Source organism: Staurois parvus, unplaced genomic scaffold (assembly GCF_062004578.1).
Source record: "Staurois parvus isolate SC_StPar_1 unplaced genomic scaffold, SC_StPar_1.0 ptg000636l, whole genome shotgun sequence".
NCBI lineage: Eukaryota > Metazoa > Chordata > Amphibia > Anura > Ranidae > Staurois > Staurois parvus.
In genome coordinates this window covers 9,394,875-9,408,235 of record NW_028318432.1, presented here as the reverse complement: position 1 = coordinate 9,408,235, position 13,361 = coordinate 9,394,875, and the positions used below count along the sequence as shown (strand labels likewise).

Sequence of the window (13,361 nt, the reverse complement as noted above, 5' to 3'; positions counted from 1 at the left end):
TACAAATGTTTTACTTTTCATTTCTATTTTAAACTGAATGGTTTTACATATACTTTAGGCCTTGCCATCTACTGTATGTGGTTTTAGTAAAGTGTATATGAAAAAGAAATCTACAGAGATGCAAACAATAAAAAAAAAATTAGTAATAATTATCATAATACTATCAAAAATAAAATACTACTGCTACTAATGATAACAATATATTTTCCGATCAATGTTTAATTATATATCTTTATTAGGCTTTAATAGACAACATTGATAAAATACAACACTTTCATAAAACACACATCTGTTTATTTGGTCACCAGAATTTTCTGTTCTCCCTGTACAGAAATAACAGAATTTTCATTATTTCACAACAGTTTTAGGTTAAACAAAGACCCGTAAACACGTTTGTTAAGACACTGAAAAAAAGGGACATTGTACATCGTACTGTATGACAGTCACAACCACCATCTGGACAATCCCATACAGTGTTCAAGTGCAGTTAATCTTACCAGAAAACAAAAGAGCATATTTGGTCTATCTTCTCTTACGGAATGGCAGTGCTTCTATCACAAGGACATAATAAAAATCTTCAGCTAATCAACAGGTAAAGGGTATTTTTTTTATTCATTGTGCTATTGACAGCGATTTTATTTTCTCATAAGAAAAGTAGATTTTAAATCTGTAATAATAAGCGGATTTCACAAGAACAACATTGATACAAGAGTTACTAAAAATAAAACTCATCTCAATAATATATTGTACAAAGCTTATACAGCAACACAGGTTGAACTGCAACACTCTACACAACCTCAATCTGAGGTGACGAGACAGTAATATTAAATAGAAGAAAGGCAACACAGTTACGGACAAATTTGTTTTCCTTTTTTTTCTTTTTTTTTTTCCTAATTCGCATCTGAGTGACATGAGATCAACACCAAGTATGTGTGCAAAAACACATTCACACATTGCACTTCATTTTTTAAATTAGAGATATCGCAGACCGCGGCAAATGTAAAGTTTAAACAACATGTTGGAAAAATGAAACTGAACTTGGGTTATCTACACAGAAGCCAGTGGAAGAAATTGTTCCATGGAATCTGTCTTCAGAACTGACAACTTGGAAATGATAACAATTCATAGCTTCTAACACTGAAAAATCTAAAATAACTTTGAACCCTACCCATGATCCATCCTGACCTGTCAATATTTTGGTGAAGCACCGGTGATTTTGCTGGGCTCCTCCTCTTTAAGTTTCAAAAATTAAAAGGCATGCCAAAATTGGACAACTGGCAACTGAGTCAATGGAATTAAATTTTAATGGAAATTGGATGAATAAACTCCCAAGCAATTTAAGGTGATTTGATTTATGTCAATAAAAAGCTCATATTTTAAGGCTCTAGGTTTTTGGTCAGTGAAAATTTGTTATTTTTCTTTAATTTGATTACATTTTTTTTAAGGAGCATCATCAGTGAAAATCAACAATGACCTAAGCAAGGGATTTATTTTTAACAGAAAATGTTTTATTAAAGTTTTGCTTTATCAAGAAGTACAGCTCACGGTAGTACAAAGCAAGGAAATTTAGGGATAGGTAGTCTTGTTCCCACGGTAAGTAGAATGGAACATGATGGACAATTCTTCCTCAAGTACGGAGGATTCTGAAGGATCAGTCTACTTTGTTAGCTGAATGCAGAAATATGTTTTTGTAAGTAGAGTGGTACGGGATGAAGGATTCTTCTCCAAATTGCTGTATTGAGGGTTCTCAAGTATTAATCTACTTTTATAGACGAATGAAGAAATCCTTTTAAACTCTCAAAAATGTTTCTAATCTTTCTAATGCTTTAAAAAACATTTGGATTTAGTTTGAAATCTTATGAATAGAATTTACCAAAATCTAGTTTGAGGGCCTATATAAACAATCCATTTAAACTAATTCCAACCAGGAAAACCCCCCTGTAGCACAGTTGTTGATTGACCGATTAAATCTAAAGTAAAAACTGTGGGTGTGGCAACCTAAAAGCCATCATGGACTCTAGAGGTCCTACTTGGAGGCATAGTCCTACAGGCTTCAGGTATCACCCTAAAAGCCGTCATGGACTCTAGAGATCCTACTTGGAGGCATAGTCCTACAGGCTTCAGGTATCAACCTAAAAACCGTCATGGACTCTAGAGGTCCTACTTGGAGGCATAGTCCTACAGGCTTCAGGTATTTACGTCAGCTGTCAGGTCCCTATACATGAATGGCCACTTTGTGCAGAGGAGGAATTCTGTAGACATTTCCAGCCTTTTAGGGGTCTCTTTGCTCCATTAGAGCTCTTGCTTCATTGTTCTAATGTCCATGTGACAGTGCTTGGGCCTGAGTGGTCAATTGCAAGACTGAAAATTGTCAAGAGGGAAGGAACAGTGATCATCCACCTAATTAAGCACCAACATCTTCAGACACTAAAGTTTACCAAGGCTGGACTCCTACAGAGTGGCAAAGGAGCACAGATTATCACCTCTCTCGAGATAGGGAGGAAGAGAGGGCTCCTGAGAAGGACAGAGTTCCACTGGGAACTTATTTTGGCTTTGAAAACATAAGTAATATGTAGTAATACAAAAATTTCCAAATTTCTTATTTTTGTTCATACGAGATTAATGGATTTCATCATCATAATTCTTAAAATGCCTCTTTTTGAGGTGGACAATTTTCCTGCCTCCTCCTGATTTGTAAACATTTCCCAGCAGGTGTCATTTGAAAGCTAATCTACAATAGATCCTTGCGTGATGCAGTCATCTTGGCTCTCTTGCTATTGCTGTCTAGTAATGAGTATAATGATTTAAATTGCTATGGCTTTAGATATTTTAGATGCAGAAATATCTAATGGACCCAAGCTCTGAATGCTCTCAAATCTACAGCTTATCATAGCAATATTTTTTATTACAAGGTGGCTGAGAAAATATACTTTTTAATCTCTGTACCTCTATTAGTCCATGTTGGTTGCTGCATTTGGCATGAACAGGCAACATTTAACAAAGAGACCGTCAATTTATACAGAGCAAAAAGAAACAGGAAAATTAACAGCAATCAGCTGAAATCAGCTCTATTCACAAGCTTAGCCTGGCTTTTGTTGATCAAGAAAAAAACCATAAATATGGCTTGAGAAAGGAGGGGGGGGTTGCTTAAAGACTACATCTGAATATACCATCTTGAAGTTCTATTAATCTCTGGTAAACATATATGCCAAGGAAACACTATACATGCTTGTCTCATAATTAATAAAATATACATGTACTGTGTTGATATATACTTTTAAATACAGATGCAAATACACATTTAAGCTACTTTAAGAAGCATCATTTTTACAGGAGAATCAAAAAGCAAAAGTGGAAAACACATAAAGCTATAGAATATTCCGCTATTATAGTATCTCTTTCCTGTTTTCATAAGCATACAGCTCAAATACCTATAACTTGCCAGTTACACAGGTATCAGGAAATAGAGATTATCATAAATATACAAAATAATATAAAACACTAACAAGACCCCCTATTGTAGCAAATAGATTAAGTATTATTACCAGTGCATACTGACTGTGCATTTTATTAGACTTCCTATAGATCATCAATGTGATCTTGTATAAGAGAAATATTTTAAAGTAGATTACTTCTGCTTTTTTAATGTAATATCATAAGATGAGGTACTACGATAAACAATTTTGTAGACATGTGCTTAATCCATTAGGGTTCATTTACACCAGATCTGCTATGTTGTATTGCTCTTTTCAATACAAGGGCAATTGTTTCCTATGTGTCCTGTTCACACCATACATGTGCAATGATGCGCTATACATGTGCGATGATGCGCTATATAAATGAAGGATGTATGCATTTTTATGCAATGCAACTCATCACAGCACAGCACATACAGTTGAATGAAGTATGATTTTGTAACACTTCAATCAAATAAAAAAAAAAAAACAACCTGTAAACAGTGTGATGCTTTGTATGACAAAATCCCACGACTCTCACTGCCCCTACATGGCGTACACCGGTGCACATGCTTTTTATTTGGCTGTCCTAAACCAGCCCTTATCTCTCTTCTTACATGCAGATTGTACATGTATTCTTTTCAGCCCAGTAGGAAATCACCAGATTTGTATGCTAGTCATGTTATCTGGGTATATAGCATCATAAGAATAAAACTGAACTCTATGTAAACTGCTACACACAACACTAATATGGGGGCTGCTTTACCTGCTGAAAGATTTGTATTTCTATCCAGCCAGTTCTGACAATTACACAGCTCTGCTACAAGCACAGCCATGCTAGTGACCAGAATTTTCTTTACTAGTTACCCCCAGTCTGCAATTGGACAGTGAGGCTTGATTCACACCCATGCTTTTTGCTTTTGATCCGTTTTTAATGCTTTTTGTGCTTTGGAGAAGCTGCTGAAACGCATGTAGTGTCGTTTTTGCCATGTTTTTACTGCGTTTTGCATTTATTTCTGCCCAGCAACAAAATAATTCTACTTCAACACAAAAAAGCTGAAAAAAACCCCAAAATGCAGTTTTTTTACAGGAGCGTTTTTGCCACGTTTCGTGTTTTTTTCAGCTGTTTTGTTGAAGTAGAAATTTTTTTGTTACTGGGCAGAAAAAAAAGCAGTAAAAACGTGGCAAAAATGTGCCAAAATGAGATTACATGCATTTCAGCAGCTTCTCCATTCAGCTCTGTTGCAACAAAAATGCTGCTTTTTGCATTTAAAAATGTCCCTGACCCTTTCCAAAAACCCAGCAACTCAAAAAAGCATAGATGTGAAGAGGGCTTTTTTTTCTCAGACAATAGGTGCAAGAACTCTCCCTTTCCAAGCACTGTTTCCTGGTTCCACCCCCTCCCAGTAACACCGTTTTAGAGTAATTTGTATGGAATTTGTTAATGAAAACAAGAAAAGCAGTAAAATAGATCCCCTGCAGCCAGCAACAATAGATCCCCCCCAGCAAAAATGGATCTCCCTTCAGCCAGCATCAATAGACCCTCCAGCAATAAGCAATAATAGACCTCTCTCTCAACAGTAGATCCATCACATCTACAATTGAACCCCCAACAACAATAGATCCTCAACAGCTAGCATCAACTGACCTTCCAGCACACCCCCGCATCCCTTGCCATTGCATAAATTCAGAGCTAGAGGTGCTGGAACTGTGTTCCCCCGCATTCCCGCTGACAAAAAGCCCTGGATGTGAATATGTCTCATAGGAAACCATGTTAAATGGACAGTAGTGCGTTTTTGCAAAAAGCACTATGAAACGCATTTGTGTGAAGCAGGGGTGAAAGATTAATGAGATCCTCTCCTTCTGTCGGGATATTTCTTGTCAGTACATACCAGGGGCGGACTGACAACTCATGGGGCCCCCGGGCAATAGGGGATCATGGGGCCCCTGTGTCCTTGCCCAAACTCAAAAAAGCCTATGAAAAAGGTACCAGGGGCATCTCATGGTGCCCCCTACTGACCCCGGGCCCTCGGGCAGTGCCCGAGTTTCCAAATGGTCAGTCCGCCCCTGGTACATACCCACTGCAGCAAACCTGATTAACATCTAGTGCTGCCCCCCCCCATCTCCCATTCTAAGTGCAGCTTTGCAATGAATGACAGGAAGCTGCTGCCAATTCAGATTCAGGTACAAATCATAGATTTTTTTAAATGAATTGTTGTCGCTTTATATTTACCCAGAGTTCAGCTCTAAGGACCCCTTCATACTTGTGAATGTTTTTGGCCTTGCTGCATTATGACAGTCCACTCATATTAAATGGGCCTTCAGTGCATCTCAATGTACGAAAAATTGTTCCCAAACTGTTTTTGGCAATGGAGCACTCAAGTGTTGGGTCAGCCTGTTAATGGAACGCTGGCATAGTCACACATATGCAAAAAGCTCCCACATGCTCTATCCTTAAAAAAATATTCACAACTTGCTCATTTATTTCATATTCACTAAAAGATATAGGTAATCTAAATATGTTCTGTAATTAAAAACATAATGCTACTACGAAGCATAACTATAACCTAAACTGATGTGAAGCATGCAAACTATGCATAAGACAAGCAAAACAGTAAAACTAAAAAACTCACTATATTATTTGTAAATTAAACACAATTATTCAGGGAAAGTATATTTTTTTAAGTATTTTCAGTATAGAGCAGATTTTCAAATTATTTTTGATGTGACTTTCACATGTTTACATTATTCTTATTGCAATAGCTACTTCACTTACTGCCTAAATGCTTATTAATTGTTAATATGTAATATTAGCCAGTGAGGGAGTGTATTGTTTTCATACCTTCCTTCTTTTTGAGATGGGAACGAGGGACACCTATTAGCAAAAGTATGCAGACATAGGACACACCCCCTGCCACGCCCCCTTAAAGGACAAATAGATAAAAAAATGATTAGGTAAACCTGCAAGTGATTTTTTTTACCACTACTATTCCTTTATACTGGCTTATGGAGTTTACAAATGCAACAATTTAGAAATTGGATGAATGGTTTAACACTGTGAAACACTTTTTGAAAAATAAATAGTGCATTTTATATACAGCTATATAGATCGGATCAAAACGAGGGAGAATGATGGGGATAGAGGGACAGAGGGACTTTGTTCCAAATCAGGGACAGTCTCTCGAAATCAGGAACAGTTGGGAGGTATGTTGTTTTCAGTGTGTACTCTGACTCATAGACTTGCCGTATGAAAAGGAGGTATAGTTGTCCTTATGTACATACTATATATACATATTTACAGACTTTACATAGAAATGCATGTTAACTCTCATTTATAAGACTATTTACATCAAGATGTTTCCTTTTACACATTTTACATCTTAAAAACAATTTAATATAATATACATTCTAATACCAATTGCACTTTATTCCATTCATCTCTCCATAAAGCTCCCTCACGGATTGGAAATAAAGGGAATCATTTTCACTGGGGGGAATTTACTAAAACTGGTGCGGCTGTGCATGGTAGTCAATCAGCTTCTAACTTCAGTTTGTTCAATTAAGCTTTGACAATAAAAACCTGGAGAATGATTGGTTTGTATGCAGAGCTGCACCAGTTTTTGCACTCTCCAATTTTAGTAAATCTCCACTGTCTGCTATAGGTTACTGAAAAACTCTCTAGACAGGCATGTTTGGAGACCCAGCAAACTGTGCGCATGTCCTACTGGACACAAAGTATACCTCAACAGTCTATACAGGCAAACAAGCAAGCAGAAATAAATTACATTTTTCATAATATTGCATTTGAAAGAAATCTGATAAAATAGGAGGTCTACTTCAATTTGAAAACAGAAGAAGTCCAAGATAGCCACTAATTGTGGGAAGAATGATAAGCCTACCCTCTCAAATTTTCAATTGTAGCTTGTAATATTTCAAGTACTAAAAGTTTTTTGCTTTTAAAGATGGTTTGTCACTTTTCAACTCCAAATGATATATACACGTTTGAATTTTTACATTTTACATAAGTGAGCTAAATACACCTAGCGAGCGCTGCATGTTCATTGACAATTATCACTTTTAAAATCGATTACTCATTGATGGTATTGAAACATCTCCAGATGATCCACATTGGCTCACAATTGATACGATCCAGAAATATTTAAACAGAGTAAAAGTGAAAAAAGCACCTGGACTGGACAGCATACAACCACAGGTCCTTAAAGAATTGGGCTCTGTCATTTCAAAGCCATTGTTTCTAATTGTTAGGGAAACTTTAATGACTGGCATAGTAACACTGGATTGGTGTAAGGCCAATGTGGTGCCAATATTTAAAAAGGGGACAAAATCTTTACCAAGTTATGCTAGATCTGTTAGTGTAACTTCTATAGTTGGGAAGATACTGGAGAGTTTAATAAAAGACCAGATAGATTAGCTATTGCTGGAAAAAAATATTTTATGCAACAGACAGCATGGATTCATGAAAGACAGAAGTTGTCAAAAGAATCTGATTTCTTTTTATGAGGAGGTGAGCAAAACCTTGGACAGAGGGGTGGCGGTGGACGTGGTATACTTGGATTTTGCAAAAGCTTTTGACACAGTTCCCCACACATGGCTAATGTGTAAGGTAAAGTCTACAGGCTTGGAGAAATCCGTATGTAAATGGATAGAAAACTGGCTAAAAGATCGTATTCAGAGAGTAGTGGTTAATGATTCATACTCTGTATGGTCTAGGGTTGTCAGTGGTGTACCCCAAGGTTCAGTGTTGGGACCCTTACTTTTTAATATATTTATAAATGATATAGGGTCTGAGATTATAGATACAATTTCAGTCTTTGCAGATGACCTCAATGCACTGTTTAATTGATACATTTTAAGCTTACCCTCTATAGAACCTGAACCCTGGTTTTAGAACATCTTTCTACATTTACATTATTCTTCATTTGAACTTTGCTCACCAATTTTGGTAATACATGTCTTAAACACTAAAGTATTGTATATCTCTCGTGCAATTCAAGTCAAAGCTTGTTTAATAAGTTGCATACACTGAAAGATATGATGATGGAGAAGGATCGTGGGGTGCCTGAGCTCCAAGTTGGATTCGAAAGTTGCTACTTGTTTAACGCTACTTTATGGAGCGAACTACTGGTTCCTTTCAGGAAAACAAAAAAGCGTGTGAAGGCACCTATAGAAGCCTGATTTGTACTTGATATCTTGACTTTATAGGGTTCATTGGAAAATAACATATCTTTTATACTCTGCTGTGTTTCTCCTATCCACCTACAGCGATGTCAACCAGGTAGAGATTTGCTCTCTTACAGTGATTCCTAGAGATGTGCACGATGGAAAAATATGTTTCCTTTCAGTTTCATTCATTAGGTAAATCATTTCTTTTAGTCAAATTTGCTATGTTAGAATGATTCATTTTTGGAAATATTTGCCATTTCAGGAGAGTATATATTTGTTGTTCTGAATCGTTTCATATTTTCAGAAGGTATTCTTTTGTTATTTTGGAAGATTGGCTATTTGTTTATTGTGTTATTAAGTTGAATTAATTTTCTCATTCCTAACTAACTTTGTAAAAATGAAACGAATGGACTCTCAAGTTCACCCCCAAAACAATACCAATCTTATTAGATTATTCATGCTACGCTCACTAGAATAAAAACTAAATGGATCCAAATCAATTTGGTTCATTCATTATGTCGTTACATTATTTTGGATTCTTCAAACGCTAACAAAAGGCCCAAACTATTGCAGCATGTCATCAGAATGAAACTAACGAATGTGAATTAATTTTTTGTTTTCATTGTATTTAAAATTAATTGAAATGTGTTACTATTGTGATTTGGAGATTTGGATTCATCTGAATCTCTGTATAACACAAATTTCGATTTGTAATTAAACAAATTGCACATATCTAGTGATGTTGGCCAGGTGAGTAAGTGGAGGAGATGATTCATTTTTCCACTGCCCCTGTCAGCCATGAGGAGGGCCAGAGAAGATTCTCCATCTCTCCATTCCTCCTACAGTGATGTCAGCCATGAGATGAAGCATAGGAGGGACTTTGCTGTGAAGGATACTGTCAGTTAGCATGAAGACTAAGAACAGAGACTGATTTCTAAAAACAGGCCAGACTGATGACACTCTAACCTTCAATAGAGAGAAAACAAATGCAGTATAATCGGACATGGCAAAACTTGCATACAGCCTATAAACCAATAAGGTTTTTTGAAAAAAACTGCAGATATTTAAATGTTTATATATACAACTGAAGAAAATCCAGGATTTACATCAAAATCTTCTGCAAAATTTTAGCACTCAAACCAAAACCACTTCCTTCTAACAAAATAGTTGGCACAAATAAATCTTTACTCAGGCAACTCTCTTCCAAAAATGACAAAATACTTTTGAACAGTATGGCTCCACATAATTATTTCAATATACAAATTAAAATATGCATTTCTAATTAGCATTAAACCTCAAATACAGATGTTGTGCATCCTCCTTAATGAATCCAACCCATAAATGTAACATCTATGTTCTTTGTAGACTTGTCTCTTTTAATTACCCATACAAAATAAAATCTATGCTTTATAAAATAGGATATCTCTAGTATATATATATTTATATACTCTTGGAAATAAATATTTGAATATATCAAATGTAAAGTAGAAATTTCATTCTAACTCTATGAAGGCAATGGATATGCTGACTTCTAATCCCTAATGTGTAAATGTCCCAGGAAAAGTACTTTAAATATAACTATATCTATTTTTTTGGTACATTTGGCACATTCACATAAGGTAGCAATTGTTAAATTAAGCACACAGACTCAAATACACGCTGGATAATTTGCCCTAGTGCTATGAATGCAGGGTTGCAATGATTTAACCAGTAAAGTGATCATAGTAAAAAGCAAAACTATGGAGTAATTGTTATTCAAATACAAATATACTCAAGTTTGTACGGCACAATATATAATTACTTTGTAACGCACTACAAATACATTCTCACAGCTCTGACAATTCTATCATGTACCTAAAACCTCTGAACAGCCCTAAGGATCTCCCTATAAATCTTGTCCGAGGCGCTCTATTTCTTCGATCAGGAAATCAATATCTTGATGAGTTGCTGCTGGATTGGAGATGACCATACGGAAGAAGTTGACTTTGTCTCCGTGGGGCTGGTAACTGACCATGGTTGTTCCATATTCCATCATTCTGGCTTTGATCACAGGGGCAACCTAAATATGTGAAAGCAAGCATAGTATTAGATATTTAATGGAGGTCAATGTTCAAGCAAAAATGTATTTTCAAGAATGAAGTATATCAGATACTTTTTTTTCATTCTGAAATGAGTAGGGAAAAGTTAAACTCCTATCAGTTTACTTCATATCTTTGTTCCATTACGGAGATTTCCTTTCATATTCTGTCCCAGGGACGCAACAAGATGTGAGTGCAAATTATTCCAAAGTGAGGGGTAATCCCCTCCTAGACAGTGGACACCAGAATGTCCCCATTGCTTTTCCACAGTTTTATTTCTAATATTTTTAACAACATATATATATTGTCAGAATGTCCCCATTGTATGTTTTACCCTCACCTTTTCTTCTGCTGACAACTCTAAATTTAAAGAAGTAATTCAAATGTCCACCAGCACTTGAGTGCTCCCAATACCAACCCCCAGGAGCTGAACAAAACAACCATGCAGCACAGTGGATAAATGGTTAGCACTTCCACCTGTCAGCCCTAGGGTCATTGGTTTAAATTCCAACCATGGCACCACCTGCCTGGAGTTTGCATGTTCTTCCTATGCTTGTGTGGATTTACTCTAGTTTCCTTCCATGCTCCAAAGACATGCTGGTAGATTAATTGGTCCTAGTGTGTGTGTATGATTGTGAGCTAAGGATCTTAGATTGTATGCTTCTTGAGGGATAGGGACTGATGTGAATGTACAATATATACTGTATATCTACAGTGCTGCGTAGTTTGGTGGCGCTATACAAGTACCTGAAATAAATAAAACACCCCCTGGCGTATCAAGCTTTATTAGACCCATTTTGATACATGGGTCAAAAAATCCAGAAAGAGTCTGGGGAAGTGAGAGGCAGGAGAGTATTCACCTTTGACAGTTAAAGTATTCCTGAGGCCCTGGACAGTTGTATTTTTACTGATCTAAATTTAAGGAGTTCCCTTCACTCTCTGTCTACCCAGCAGGGGCCCAGGCAACAATGAAAACTTCACAAAGATTCTATTCTTTCTTGACTTTATCCTAAACTTTAAAAAATAGCCTTTACATACATACATGAAGTGTAACTTCATCCAACTCTTACATTGTAGTTTTCCATAAAGTAGGAAGGGTAAGGTCTTATGTTGTTTTTTTCATTGCTTCTGTGTCCTTGATGAAGTTATTTTTCACTTTTCTTGTCTCAGTAATTGCCAAGGTATGGCTCTGAGCTGAACATCTGGGTTCCCTTCTTTAGAGTGCATCCTTCATACTGTAGTTTCCTTTGGAGACTCCAGTAGAGGAAGGTGTCGTTTGCTCCTTCATGAATTCTCCAGAGAAACACTGTATATGGAAAATGCACTCCAGAGAGGACACAGGAATTTCTCCACACAGCAATGAACTGGTAGTCACCAGGACAGGATGGTAGGGAAAATCTCCCTTGCAAAATCTATTGACAAAATGTAAACCCAGTACAGTATCTAACGTTCTCCCACTCCATACACTATGAAAACAATTAAACATGAAAAAGGGAACTCCCTAAATTAATTGACTTTGAAGGCATAGATACATAAATTGAATTAAAAATATGAATTCTTTATTCAGTCACATTTACACACATAAGAATTATAACATAAATGACCATCTGAGATTATATTATGACATCACCATCAAGGCTATTTGTTTAGTAACAATAATAATTTGTATAGCCATACATAATAAACCATTTCTGATCATATTAGAACATCACCGTAAAAACATATTGTTTAAAATTACAGAGGCAATTTACATGAATCCAGCGCGTTTCAGAGTGATTTCTCTCCTCCTAGCCTTGATGGTGATGTCATAATATAATCTCAGATGGTCTGTTATGTTATAATTCTTATGTGTATAAATTTGACTGAATAAAGAATTCACATTTTTAATTCAATTTATGTATCTATGCCTTCAAAGTCCCAATTAATTTAAGGGGTTCCCTTTTCCTATGGTGGTGGCTATCTATCAGGAAACTTTCTCTCCTTTTGTAAGGTATGAAAACAGTGCACTTTTCCTTTCATTTTCTTAGTTCTTTCATGTAGCATGAACTCTGTAAGAGGTGTAGAATGAGTGGTGACGGTTCATAATTATTATTATTATTATACAGTATTTATAAAGCGCCAACAGCTCGCTCAGCGCTGTACATTATAATGGGAGACAATACACGAGACAGTACAATAACAATACAATGCGATACACAAGCAAGGGGTTCGAGGGCCCTGCTCCTTGGAGCTTACAATCTAGGAGGGAGGAGATAGTGGTACAGGAGGAAAAGCTGTGGGGGATGGGGTGGTAAGAAGAGTGGAGGAGGTCAGCAATTAGCAGGGGGTGGGGTCCATAATGCTCTTTATGGTCCTCCACCAATGTGACCACAACTTCAATTTTCAAAGTCTGGATTGAAGTGCCTCCAGCTTACAAAAAGGAAAGAACAGAACCACTCTCCATTGTAAAAGCCATGGTAGAAATTTGGTGATCCATTCAGTGCTCTGACACATCCACCTGCACCTTAAGCCTCCAACATGTTTACTCAACAAAGAACAATTTGGTTTGCAGTGTACTCTTTGCTCTTCTTATATACTGATCTCCCACCAAGACCAACATACCTATTCTGTGTATGACCATACTGTATAACGTTCACATTGCAGG

At 36.5% G+C, this 13,361-nt stretch overlaps 1 protein-coding gene across 1 annotated transcript in view; it reads right to left on the bottom strand.

Annotated features, from left to right (window-relative positions):
* Positions 1–211: 211 nt before the first annotated feature.
* Positions 212–13,361, bottom strand: part of GAD2 (glutamate decarboxylase 2) — a 134,220-nt gene continuing 121,070 nt past the window's right edge. The window contains exon 16 of the mRNA XM_089693784.1: positions 212–10,698. Within this exon, the coding sequence (XP_089549910.1) occupies positions 10,525–10,698 (174 nt within the window). The 3' untranslated portion in view covers positions 212–10,524. The remainder of the gene's footprint in view (positions 10,699–13,361) is intronic.